The 13,972-nt window shown below is 40.5% G+C and overlaps 1 protein-coding gene across 2 annotated transcripts in view; it reads right to left on the bottom strand.

Moving 5' to 3' along the window:
* Positions 1–215: 215 nt before the first annotated feature.
* znf609b (zinc finger protein 609b) overlaps positions 216–13,972 on the bottom strand; it is a 133,029-nt gene continuing 119,272 nt past the window's right edge. The window contains exons 4-8 of one of the 2 annotated variants that reach the window (XM_028435939.1): positions 12,018–12,105; positions 6,568–8,875; positions 5,894–6,263; positions 4,779–5,141; positions 216–3,511 (exon numbers count right to left, since the gene is read on the bottom strand). In XM_028435939.1, the coding sequence (XP_028291740.1) occupies positions 3,468–3,511; positions 4,779–5,141; positions 5,894–6,263; positions 6,568–8,875; positions 12,018–12,105 (3,173 nt within the window). In that variant the 3' untranslated portion in view covers positions 216–3,467. The remainder of the gene's footprint in view (positions 3,512–4,778; positions 5,142–5,893; positions 6,264–6,567; positions 8,876–12,017; positions 12,106–13,972) is intronic. The other variant, XM_028435947.1, reaches the window with a different exon arrangement.

Here is a 13,972-nt window from a genome sequence, read left to right as displayed (position 1 = left end):
ATTCTGACAATTGCATAACATACTATAACAAAAAATATTACCTCATTGCTTCAAGTAAATGAATAAACCCTAAAGGAATTTTAACGTTTGTAAAACATTTACTACAATGACTTACAATACGTACCAATCACTGATCGAAGGAGTGAAGTCGACGTATCGATCCGAGAAATCCAACCTTGCATCCCGACAGAATCAACGGAGCAGAAGACATGGAGCAGATTGTCTCATAAAAAGATTTATTTTTTTCCAGCCCAAATTTACAAAGGCAAGTTACAGAGTATTGTATAAAAAGAACCAATGGTAATGTACACTTTACACAAACTCCTGACGGGAGGGAGAGGAGAGGAGCGCTGGATTTCTCACAGAAAAGAAAATCTGAAACATTGTAAACATCCTTGCTCGCACCGGCAGCAGCGGAGCTTTGTGGTGAGGGGTGGGGGCGGGAGGGGGCGTGACAGTAGGCGGGGCCAGGAGAAAAGCGTGGGCGTGAGCGTCTCTGCGTTTTTTCACAGGAGAATGTTCAACTAGGCACCAATCGAGAGACAAACTGCTGGCCAATAAATATACTCTTCACCATTAAACAAATACAGTCCTGCAAAATACAAGAAGAGCCAAGCACGTTCCAATATGTCGATCGCAAACACGACTTTTCTGGCTTTATTCATACACTTTAAGAATATATGATTTTTTTCACTGGGTGTCGCTTTACTACTCAGATTACATTACTACTCTCAGGGGGAGAGAGAGAGAGAACAAATGCACTTGTCACAACCATCGTCTGATAAAAACTATATGTAGGTACTGTATGCAGTCTGCTGGTACTAAAACCCACGGACTTTAATGACAACATGGCAGCTGCCTAATGTTTACCCTCACACAATACATACAGATCACACACCACCACATTCAGCCATTCCTCTTTTAAATGCCAAAAAAAAAAGGTCCAGATAGAAACCATCCTGGGAACGGTAATGGGACGAGAACCTGTGGTTTCACCATGACCAGAATCTGCTTCAGATGATTTGAGATTTTAATGAGAAACCAAAAGAAAAGCCAGACAATGTGAACATGAAAATTAAACAAAATGAAAATCATGTGAGGGTGTGGTCGATGATTTACGCTCCATATGAACTTTGGTCACGACCCACGGACACGCAGTTTGAACCGTAAACAGCAGGAGGCGCTGACGCGGCACTGAGTGAAAAAAACCAAAGCCCTGAGGTAAAGGACAGGTGGGATTGATCGGTTCAAAACCCAGGGCCCGGTTTTTCTAAAGTACCGCTAATCAGCTCAGATTCTGGATAACGGATTGGATTAGAACACGTAATCCAGTCTTGGTTTTGATCCAGATCAAACCTTTAGTTTGTGTTTTTCAGATCTTCTCAGTAGGATTGGGATCACTTTGATCCAAAAAATAAAACCCCCAAAAATATAGTATTTAAATATTAATAATAATAAAGTTTTGCTTCAATTGAACTTCTTAAAGCGCCATCAAAATATAAAATTCATAAGAAAAAGAAAAAATCCACCCTTTTGATGGAATCAGTTTAATCCAGATTTTGTGGATCAAAATGATCCAAATCCTTCTACAATATTCTAAAAAACCCAAACTAAAGGTTTGATCTGGATTAAAACTGAGATTGGATTATGTGATCTGATATGATGACCTAATCCATATTTTCAAGATTGGATCCAATCCGTTAATCAGAATCCGAGCTGAAAAAGCGGGCCCTGGGGTTGTTGCTTTTTTGTGTCTTGGTCAACTTCCTGTTTGAGATGAAACTGAGCGAACATGTGATCAGTTAGAACTGGAAACCTTCTGGTCAGATAACCACAGCAATCAGAAGCCAACCATGTTTGAGGTGATGTTTGTGTTTGTTGGGGTGAAGCCATATTAGCGAGCGGAGTTTAGCTTCTCCTGAAAAGACGAGAGTGATCTAAGCAGATGAAACTTGTTTTTGCACATTATGATGATTGATTAGGACCAAACTTACGCTTAGGTACGGTTGTACATTTTAGGACATCCTCAGGTCTCAGGAAAACCCGTCAATTATCAGAACAATCGCTTCAAAATAAAAGTCATCAGACTCAACAACCTCAGGACGTAAAACACGACATGACGTCATCAATATGTGCTGCTTCTTATTTTCTATTTATTTTTAAAGGTTAACATTTAATTATGTATTTATTAATCAAATAATACGTTGATATATCTTAACTTTAAAACTTAACTAACTTCCAGTTCCTTCAAAATAAAACACATGTGTTTTATGTCCTGAGGCTGTAGAGTCTGATGACTTTTGGCTGTTTCATCTGACGGAGGTTTTGCTGAGTCATGAATCCCTTTGGTCTGATAAATTACATGTTTTGCTGATACTTCACTGAGACCTGAGGATGTCCTAAAACGTGCACCGTGTAAAAATCAGTGAAAATTTAAAAAAGAATCGTCCGCTCGAAACCGTGAGCCTGTGCAATAACGACGCTGTGGAAACACTTTCTCTTCCTCTTTAAAAACAGTTTGCGTGCTGGGATAAATATAAACATTTATGCACATAAAAGTTGGATAAAAGTCTATATTACAGCAGAAAAATACACATTGAGTTCAAATTTCACATTGTTTAAAGTTAACAATCAAAAAGTAACAATCTTACACGTACAGAAACTTGGGCACGTGAAATAAACCCGAAAGAGTCACTCGCTGATGTGGCTTCACCGATTCTCATCTTCGGACCAACGTGAGCACATTCAAGGATGGAAACCATCAAACGAAAGTACGAACAGTGTCGTTTCTGGGTGGAGGTGTTTGCGGTCCCTTCGCAAAAATGAAAATGATAAAACAAATGATGAGATCATCCCTGAAATGAGAAACTGAGGGTTGAAAGAAAAAGTTGGGAATTGATGAGGAAAAAGAACAAAAGGGAAAACTTCAGTCTCGGACGTTGGAGTCTCTGAAGGAAGCAGCACTGAGTCGTGACCAACGTTTGTCAAGTTAAGGACGTGTCGTCGTTTCACGACATTCGACACCGTGACAACCACGTGAACGCTGAGATCGTTTCATTGCCATCAGTCACATGACTTCCCAGATTCGTTGGCCAAATTTCTCTCTGCGTGACAAACGACATGAAAAATAAAACAGGATGAGAACCAAAGCTGTTCTGGCAGTCCAATAGTGTCTTTTTGCATTGTATGTGTTGACAGTGCAAAGACTAGATCATCAGCGGTCGGCGTTTCCATGGCTTTGAACCTGATATCAGTTCTGTTACAAATCCAAGTTTGAAGAAGTTTGGGTTTGTTTTTGAGGGAAAGAAAAACAAAACAAAATAAAAACAAGATTCTGCCTCGTGTGGAAGCAGAAAAATCTAAAAAAAAAAAACAAAAAAAAAAATTAGAAAGAGATAGAAACACCATTCAACTGATGTCTAAAAGGTAACACCCAGGGGGAGGGGTCTTGTGCACATGTGAGCCAGTCACATAAATCTCTGCAGGGTTGAGGTGTGACGGTCGGGTTTTCCTGAAAAACACAAAAAGCTTCGTCAATAAGACCAGTCACAACTTTACACAACAAACGCTCGTCACAGTTTCCCTGGATCCTCACAGCCAATCATGATCAGCTGATACTCCATGAGCCCGCCCCCAGTGAGGGGTGACCCCCTGCTGGGTCTACAGCAGACATGGGCAAGTTGAAGAAAAAGGCCAACAAAAAAGCACAAAAGCAGAAACCTGTACGAAATCACGACAAAAACAAACTAAATGACTCCAAAAATACACAAAATGACTACAAGACCAAGAAAATGAGCAACAAAAATGCACCAAAAAAAAACAAAAAACAGAAACAGTGCAAAAATTACGATAAAGAATACTCAAAATCGATCTAAAAACACATAAAATGACAAGTAAAATAAATAAAATGACTCCATAATACCATAAATGTGTAAAAAGCTACACTGGACAACAGAGGTTGATCAGATCTGTTGATGTTAAAGTGTAATTCTCCTCTCTACCACTGGGTGTCACTGCAGACTGCGGTGGAGATGTTCAATGTCTATCATCAACACAAACCCACTTGTCCTCAGAGGACCTGCTTCTACAGGATGAAGTGATGTGTTCGACTGAACATGAAATCAAACAAACTGATCTGAACCTAAACCTACGTCTCTGAGCTGCATCTGCTGCTCAATGCTTTCAGTTACTGCACAAATTTATACCATGACCTGATGATGGTTTCATATCCACAGATGATTAGAAATAAAGGACTAAGGAGTCTTAAAGCAGGGGTTCTCAACCTTGGGGTCACCAGAATATTTTTTTTTACAATTTAAGCCCATTTTTACCCTTTTTCTGTAACTCCACCAAACTCACCATATTTTAACATTTTTTCATCACTTTTTCTTGCCATATTTTTGCTCCTTTTAATGTATTTTTGCTACATTTCTCTTATTTCTGACACTTCTACATCACATTTAATGTCTTTTCTACACATTTTTTTTCCACTTTCCAGACATGTTCAGCACTTATAAACCCTTTCTATCACTTTTACACCTGATGTCACATATATTCACCTATTATTGTCACTTTTAACCTCTTTTCACCAGATTTCATGATTATTTTTGTCAATTTAACCACATTCACCATTTGTCATTCCCATTATTTACCAGTTTAAACTAATTGTTCATACTATTTAAATTATATTACCTCAATCCCAACATCTCTGCCACTTTTAAGGCAATATTGATGCTTTGAACCTTTTTTCGCTAAAGGGCTGAAATTAGAGGACTGACCTGTGGCGTAGGACAGGTCATACTGCCCTGACAGCAGGGGGTACCCCAGGTGGTGATGGGAAGGCATGATGCGCTGTGAGGGCGATGACCGGGGCCGGTCCACGTCTCTTTCCCGCTCCCTTTCCCGGTCTCCGGCGGCCCCTCGGTCTGGCTCCCTGTCCCTGTCGTGGGGCGGCTTGTCACCGACCGTTGGGGATTTGCTCTTGTACTGGCTGGCGTGCTGATGCAGGATATCCAGGGCTTTGGAGTCCGTTGCTGATTTGGTGACAGTTGGGCTCGCTCGGGATTTTTCACTGCCGTCCTCAGCTCCGGCTAATTTAGTTCCATATGGAGAAAAAGGATAACCTCCTGGTAGATAAGAACCTGAGAGGAGGGAAAGGACAGATTGGTACCATTACATCAATGCAGTGTCTCACAAATACCCTCCTTATTCATCAGCAAACTAATTATATCTAGAATATGTAGTTAAAGCTGCTAAAGACGATCATTTTCATCAGATGAAGACAGTGTAGGCCTCATGAATCATTTAATCAAAGATTATTTACTCATAAATGGAAAAGGTTGAAATCATTGCTCAAACAATTGTTTTAATCTCCACTGAAAACACTTGAATCTATTGACTTATTGGAAATGTTTCTTACATTGCATTGTGGGATGTGGAGTCCTGTAGTGTTTTTACTTCATTCTTACTCAAAAAACTCTGCCACAGTGACTTCCCAACAATGACGGATATTTATTTGCTTTACACTTTAACATTGGGAATACCAGGAAGAAACTACAACAAAAATTGAGTCAGGACAATCAATGTCCTCCTTGTCTGGAGAAGGAACCAAAAAAAATCTATGTAAGTAAAAACACTTCAGTGCATCTGACTACAGGACTCCACATCCCACAATGCAATGCACAAAACTTTCCCAACAATAAGAGTGTGTTTCCAGCGGAGATGAAAACTGATTCTTGAGTCATCAGCAGCTTTAATATATACATAATTGGTTTGTGATTATACATAGAGTGGCTTGTTTTGATTTGGCTGAAATATCAACATCTAAAGTCTCATTCTACTTTTTGCATTCTATATTTATTGTCTACATGAGGAAAAGCCCATGCATTGTTACCTGGGTAATTCTGCATCATGACTGACGACATGCTCCTGTATCCAGGGTGGTTGGGGTCGTAGCCCTGTCCGTATGGGTATCCGTGCATGTAGGGCATGTACCCCTGGTGCTGTCCTAGTGGTGAGGAGAACTGCATGTGTGGGTTGGATCGTGAGTCCTTGTTTAAAGCCCGATGGTCTTCTGCAGTGAGTCTGGGATCCCCTCCCTCTTTCACGTCTTCTCTCGGTCCGCTCTGACTGTCCTTAGACCGGGCCCGCTCGTCCTTCAACTTGCGATCGCGTTCCCGTTCTCGGTCCCTTTCGTCTTTCCACCGAGGCTGTTGTTGCTGGTGATCTTCTTCTGCTTGAGGTTTCTGGCTCTCAGAGTACTGCTTCAGAATATTAAACATGAGTTAGCACAAATCAGCACTTACTTCAAAAATCTCAAAAGCATTTATTTTTACAAGAGGATATATAATAGGGGTAGAATGATACACTGACTTCACGATACGATACAATGGACAGTATGCTGCATATAATCTACTAGAAGAACAACAACGGAGGCTAGAGAGAGTCAACATGTCAGAATCAGAAAACGATGGTCAAACATCAAAAGGCGTGTGAGATGTTGCGGGATTTCGTCCCACCCCAACAAAGACCTTTGGCTTTTCTAAAGTTGTATAGTTTTAGGTTTACCTGTCTGTACCACATGGTCTGCTCCATCCCTGCTGGACCGCGAGACTCCAGTGCTTGTTTGGAGTCTTCCTTCCCATGGTGCCCACCTTCAGTCAGCTTCATCTTCAGCCCCTCGGCCTGCAGGGACTTTGAGTCCTCCCCCTTAACACCCCCCATAGATTTGGCGGAGGGCTCAGAAGGTGAGTCCCTTTTGCTCGAGGGTTGTGTTTTTCCGACTTCTGACTGACTCGTGGCTTTTGAAAGGCTCGGTGGCATCGGGCTCTTCTGTTTCCACTCCTCTTTCAAGGAGGCCTCGCGTTCTTTCATGACCACGTCCGATTTCTTCTCGGCAACTCGATGCTGTTCGGCCATCTGACGATGGCGCTCCTCGTACTGCTGCCGGTAAGCAGGGTTGGTATTCATCAAGTGGTTATGGTAGGCTTGATCAGGATGGTACGCATACGGGGGAACGTAGGCATACTGGTTGTAATAAAGAGGCTGCATGTACATGTTGGATCGCTGTTGGATGACTGAGGGTTGTTGTAGCGTGGTGGGGGCACTCGTGTCAGGTTTGCGGTCTTCGTGAACCTCAACCTTGACTTTTTCTTCAACTTGGTCCTGATCATCATCTCTTTTGATTTTCACCGGACCATCAGCCACTGGCATTGCTGAAATGGGAACACCAGGGCTGGGGTTTACATAAGTGGGTGAGTAATACGTATCATAACCAGGATAGTAAGGAGACTCCTTATTCGTTGGTGGTGTTGTTGTCGTTGCCTGATTTGGAAAAAGTGCTTTCTTGACACCCTCTCTGATCGCTTGGTCCTCAGTTCTGACTTTAACACCTTCTACCTTCCCTTCACCATCTTCACCGGCATCTGAAATGTCTGAGTATGCTGGACTATTGGTTTTGACCGAGGAGTTGTCAGCACCGTTCTGGTTTACCACATGCATGGGTGTGAGAGGCTGAGGCATTCCACTTCCATCTATCCGACTGGCAACACCAATGGATGGGCTCGGAGCGTTGTCAGAAAAACTGTATATCTTGTCAGCCTCAGCTTTGATGCTGGCTAAACGACTTTGGTGAGGATCTGAAGAGCCATTGAGCAGTCCTTCTCCCTTATTCCCTTGATCACAAGGTTCAGAGTATGGAACCTTTCCTTCCTCCAGTTTTCCTCCCTTTCCCGGAGGCTTGGGGCTGTCAGCTTCTTTCGGACCGTCTTTTTTCTTCTTTTCTTTCTTCTTCTTGTCTTTGGAGTTCCCTGAAGCAGGATCTCCAATCATAGGAGGCTTGGGCTGAGTGCCTTTCATTTGGGGGCTTTTGGGTACTCCTTGTATTATTGGAGTGAGCCCTGGAGAGGAATTGGGGTTTCCAGGGGTTAAAGGGTACATCTGCTGGGACGCTGTGGCACCAGGGCCAATTGGCCGAGGTGACTTTACATTTTTCTGGTTGATTTTTTCTGCTTTTGTCCCCGTGATACCTTTTTTCGACTTATCTGATCCCCTCTTATCTTCTATCCCGTCATTACTGGTCTCATCAGTGAGGCATGGCCCGTTTTCACAGCCATCCATTGCTATGCCACCTGTCTCTGGATCCGTCTCGGCCATTTTCTTTTTACCCTGCTTTGACCCAAACTTGCCAGGCGATGGGGAAGGACTTTGACGATCAAAGTTTCTTCCCTTCGGAGTAACCGAACGTGCTGGAGATAAAGAACCTTTTTGAGATATGGAAGCGCCGTTACAGTTTCCTGGCTCAGGATGCAGAGTCGAGTCTTCCCCGTATTCACTGTCACCGTCCATTTCCAGTTTGATGTCATCATCATTGTGAGCTCGGGCCTGGTGGTATTTGAGACCGTTGATGTGCTTGTACTTCTTGTTGCAGTTGGGATGAGGGCAGTCGATAAGAACCGGTGAGGGGCAGCTGCGGTCCAGAGGCGGAAGTGGCTCCGTTTTTATCAAAGGGATTGGGAGGCCACCGATACCGCCGCCGTTTGAGTTTGTCCGCATGCGCTTGTTGCCTTTGGTGTCTTCCGAGCTGGAATTGGGTTCCATGTCCGAAGCTGGTTTGGTCTTTCGTTTCCCAGCAGAGGAGGGGCTGGCCTTGATGTCCTCCGTGTTGCTGTTTGGTGGCGTGCGGCGCTCTGACGGAGTCTGGCTGCCTCTTCGGCCTTTGCTGTTAGAAGCACCACGTGTCTTGTTGTTGGTGGTGCCTTTGTTGTCGGACGAGTTGCTGTTCTCGTTGATTGGAGTGTTGCTGTTTGGTCTCATTCGTTTTCCTCGACCTCGACCGTTCCTCATTTCCAGATCACTCGTAGGGGATTCACAAAACCTGCAATGGAATGGAAAACTTAACAATAATAGCAATACAAGGCTGAGTGTGTGATACATTTTAACATCTAATTTTTACTTTATGCTCATTACGCCAAAATAAAACAAAACAATTAGTGATGCAGGATATCAGTCGATATCGGCTTTAAAATGAAGTATCGGACATCGGCCGTTCTGCTGATATAAATAACTCATAAAATAACAGGCTTTGCTTCTTTGATTGACCTATAGACATGTACGTAGACGCCTCGTCACCCCTGGAGAGGCGGGACTAAGTGCTGCCATGTTGTGTGTGTGGAGGAGGTAAGAGGCTGCACTCAACACTCTTAAAGTAGAATTATTTATGGAATTTATCCATTTCCAAACAGTTACCGTATTTTTCGGACTATAAGGCGCACTTAAAATGCTTTAATTTTTTCAAAAATCAACAGTGCGCCTTATAATCAGGTGCGCCTTATATATGAAATTAACTACAAACATACTGAACTGAAAAAGTGAGTGTATTGTTCTGTATTTTATGTGTTAAACCTGAACAATGTTGAGAGTTATTGTTAATGAGTTGAATAAAGTTTGACTTATTTGACTATTTTATTTCGCTTAATGTGTCTTCATAATAACAATAATAATAATAACAAACCAGTGCTCCTTATGTATGAAAATAGACCCAGTCAGACCCATTCATTGATAGTGCGCCTTATAATCCGGTGTGCCCTATAGTCCGAAAAATACGGTACATTTTTTCCTCATATTTAGCTTCGACACAGAATGCCTATATTTGATATGCCTATATTATTACCACTAAAACACAACATTCAACTCGGTACTTTGTTTCTTTATTTTATTTATTTGAACAGGTTAAAGGACAACTAAATAACAACCAAGATAATCACACCATGGTTGAAAAAGGTGAAGTTAATGAAACTCATCTCGTCCTGCACTTCCTTTTTTCTTTAATCAGGTAGAGCAAATTTAGGAAAAAAACTGTAGAATAGGAAATAAAGTGTAAGGTTTAAAGTAGGAGAAGTTGCAAGTATCTGGTTTAAAAACAGATTTCAAGAATAAATAAGACAAGTTTTCCATAACGACGCAAGTGAAGAATTTTTCTTATTTTACACAAGGAATAATTACTTACGTTATCATTTTCAGCTTCTTCTTATGTTTGTATTTACCACCAGGTTTGTTAATTCAACTACAGAAAATAGATGATTTCTGCAATTAGGGCTGATATTGGTATCGTTTATTGGCCAAATGGGTTATAAAATATCAGCATATCGGATATTGGCCAAAAATCCAATATGGTGCATCTCTAAAAACAATGCATGAACAACTTTAATGACTGTACGTATCAAAGGAAATTCACAACAATAATACAGTGAATAATGATACTGGAAGTCCCAGCGTCACTGTAAACACTGGCAGTGATTATAAATAGATTCTCTGTTGTTCCGTCATCGTCTTTTTGTAACATAACTTTCCAAAGAACCTTTGAAACGACAGCATTTAACACCGTCACTGCTTGGTAATTACCAACCACAGTTATTCAAATAGCTAAAATAGCAGTTTGGCCTTATCACTCCACAACAGTGATGTAATTATCTTTGTGAAGGTTAGCAGTGTGTGACAAAGTCAGACGTTGGGCTAGTATGACTCACAGAAAGAATCCAGCCCTGAGCTGAGAGCAGAGCAGGAATTTAGAGTCATTACAAGCACAGCTTTATATTCAGTCCATTCAAAGTGCTCTGAATTATTCATGGTGTAGCGCTAATGTAGCCGTTGTGCTAACGGGAATAGGATCTCAGTCCAAGAACTTGTAACATCACAGCAATGCATCATCTTATCACTTTTCTACATTTATTCTGCACTTAACCATGCCTTTTAAATATAGATTTATATGTACATATCAATACAGTGTGCTAGTTCAAATCAGGGGTTCTCAACCTTGGGGTCAGGACTGAAATGGGGTCGCCAGATGCCTTCAAGAAACTAGGAATATTTTTTGAACATTTTGAGCCCATTTTTGCTAATTTTTTACCCTTTTTCTGCAACTACACCTAACTCACCATATTTTAACTTTTTTTTTTATCACTTTTTCTTGCCATATTTTTGCTTCTTTTAATGGTATTTTGCCAAATTATTCCATTTTATGACACTTCTACATCACATTTAAATGTCTTTTCTGCACATTTTTTCCACTTTCCAGACATGTTCATCACTTATAAACCATTTTCTACCACTTTTACACCTAATGTCACCCATTATTTTCACCATATGTCATAATTATTTTTTTGCCAATTTAACAATATTCACAATTTGTCATGCCCGATATTTACTAGTTTAAATTTACTGTTCCTAATTTTTAAATTACATTACCCCATTTCTGTCACTTTTAAGCCAATACTGACACTTGGAACCCTTTTTACCACTTTTTCTTAAAACCAGGATTTCCATCTTTAAGATGACTATAATAATAATAATAAACGTTCCTGGATAACAGTGGATATTATTCAGATGAATAAATAAATGTGGTTATCACAGATTCATAGAACAATAGACCATCATTTTACTGACTTTATGGATGGACCCCAAAAATCTCTCCTTTATTCCCCCTTATAGATGGTCCTGTCTCCACATGACTGTTCTTCAATGTTCATGTCTGTGTTCAACCACCTTCAGCTACAGTGGGGGTCCCTGCTCTCTGGGACCTTTATTTTGGAGGTCAAGGGCTGAACAGGTTGAGAACCACTGCTAATAACATTGTGTGTGTTTTGCGTAACAAATCTAAAAGTGACAGAAACACACATGCGCTGATCTAAGCCCAAAGCATTAGCGATGGAGGACGTTCTACAGTGTTTAGAAAAAGCTATTTGTCTAATCATTGGCTTGTTAGAGCAGCTTTCTATTTCCACCGCTGCCTCCTGGGACTCCAGACGCCTGCCAATGAATTCTGGTTCTGGGCTCAACATGAAGGCTCACATGTCTCCGTTTGGTCCAGACGTGCAGCAGCGATCTGGCACATGAGGCTGTGTGTGCATGAGCTGGTTTATATCAAACCAACACAACGGATGAACATCTAGAACGCTCAGATTAGATGGAGTAGAGATGACATGTTTGACACTAAATGTGATGGTTTGCTAACTTCTTACCTGGGGGGTGCCCAGTCGTGCCGAGTGCAGTCCAGCAGGGTGCCCACGTATGTCTTGTTTCTCCAAGTTACGTTAACCACCAGCATGCCTGCAGGACAAACACAGAAAGATCTCAACATTTTTCACTTACGACAAGGAGAGAAAAGCCTGATCGACATGTACGGACGACAAAAACGGAATTTGCGTTGTGAAATCTTTTTTTGAATATGTATTTTGATGAATTATTTTTCTTTATTGAAAATCAGGCCCCAGCATGACACAGAAATGCCTTACATCAATGTTTTTGGACAACATCACACTGCGATTAATCGACATAGGTCAATAGTCTGGCCTATAAATCAACCTTTTCAGGGTCAGTGGTTAATGGACAAATATGAGAACTTTTGATCTGTCGTTAAATGTAACAGATAGAAGTGGTTCACATTATTATGACTGCACTGAAATGTGAAAAAGCTCTGGTACAAAGACAGGTTTAGCTGCTACTGTATTAACTGAACTGGTGATCATGTTACCTGGTGACAGTAAAAGTAGAACGCTTATTATGGAGAGACAAAGTGCGTTACAGAAACCATTATTTATTCACATTCATATCAATGGTAGGAAGCGACATTGGCCACAGTTACATAATGTTTTTTTAATTCTGAATTCATTATTCAGATTATTATTGATTTATGACAATGTACACCTCTACTATTTAGCATGAAACCCTTCACTAGATAAATATTTTAAAGTTATAAACATTTTAGTTAAAACAGTTAAAAAAGTTTTTTTTATTGAAAATATTTTATTTGACTGCAGCAATATTTTGGGGGATTTAATAATAAAGACACAAATGTCCGGCCCACAATAAGGCCCTCATATAACAAAAGATGACTTCAATCAAATAACTCACTTAAAAAACAACAACAATTATTTGTTTGCATTAAAACACTTTTTTTCGTTGATTAAAATATTTTCTTTGATTGAAACAACTTTCAGGTTTTTATGGAAACCTGTTTCAGCCAATAATAATAATTTAAAAAAACCATAATGTCATAACTATGACAATTATAACAGTTGACACCGCAATATATTGTATTGTTTAGTATCAGGATATATCGTATCGTGACATGCAAATCGTATCATATCATCAGATTCATGTCACACCCCTACTATTTAGCATGTTTGGAACGGGAACTTTAATATCCAGTAAAGTCGTATAAACTGGGAAAGAAAATGAAATGATACGAAATGTGTGACGTGACATGGAATTAATAAACCCTGAAACAGAATTGTGTAAATGTTTTTGTTAAAAATCAGAGGCTCTATACTGTACATAACAGTAAATATAATAACAGACAGCTCTACATGGGCCTCGGTACATCGGTATCATATGAAACACATTCACACAAGGCAAAGAGCAGTTTTAATCTTCTTTACTCACTGAGGCCCTCAGGGGCCACGGCTGACTGATATCTTCTGAATGACTGGGAACAGATTGAAACGCAGTGAGTGTTAGTCAATCCTGTGTGAGATAGTGGCAGAGGGATCACACAGGTTAACTGGGGAATACCCACTTCAACACTCGTTCCCATTAAATAAACCCTGTCACATTCCACAGCTAGATATTTATTCACTACCTTTAGGGGAAAAAACTAAAAGTGTTGGAATAATTCACATCGAGCTTTTCAGTGTGACAGGCTGTAAATGAGCGTGAGCAACAAAATCTACATGACCTCCACTATTACTGCATTACTGCAATCCGTCACAATTACAAACCACCCGTGTGGCCTTTTGGCAACAAGTGTGAGTTTGGTTGGACTCAACACGCCTCAGAGTTTGATACATGAGCTCATATTTAAAATACAACAGTTTCAGCAGATATATATATATATATATATTATAGTCTATAAGTCTTGTACTGTCTTTTGTCAGAATCTAATAACAGCCTCTCTCTACATCTCTATCCAAAAAAC

The sequence above is a fragment of the Gouania willdenowi genome, chromosome 3 (genome assembly GCF_900634775.1).
Source record: "Gouania willdenowi chromosome 3, fGouWil2.1, whole genome shotgun sequence".
Classification (NCBI taxonomy): Eukaryota; Metazoa; Chordata; class Actinopteri; order Blenniiformes; family Gobiesocidae; genus Gouania; species Gouania willdenowi.
Note: the sequence above shows the minus strand (reverse complement) of the source record. Positions and strands in the feature narration are given on the sequence as shown.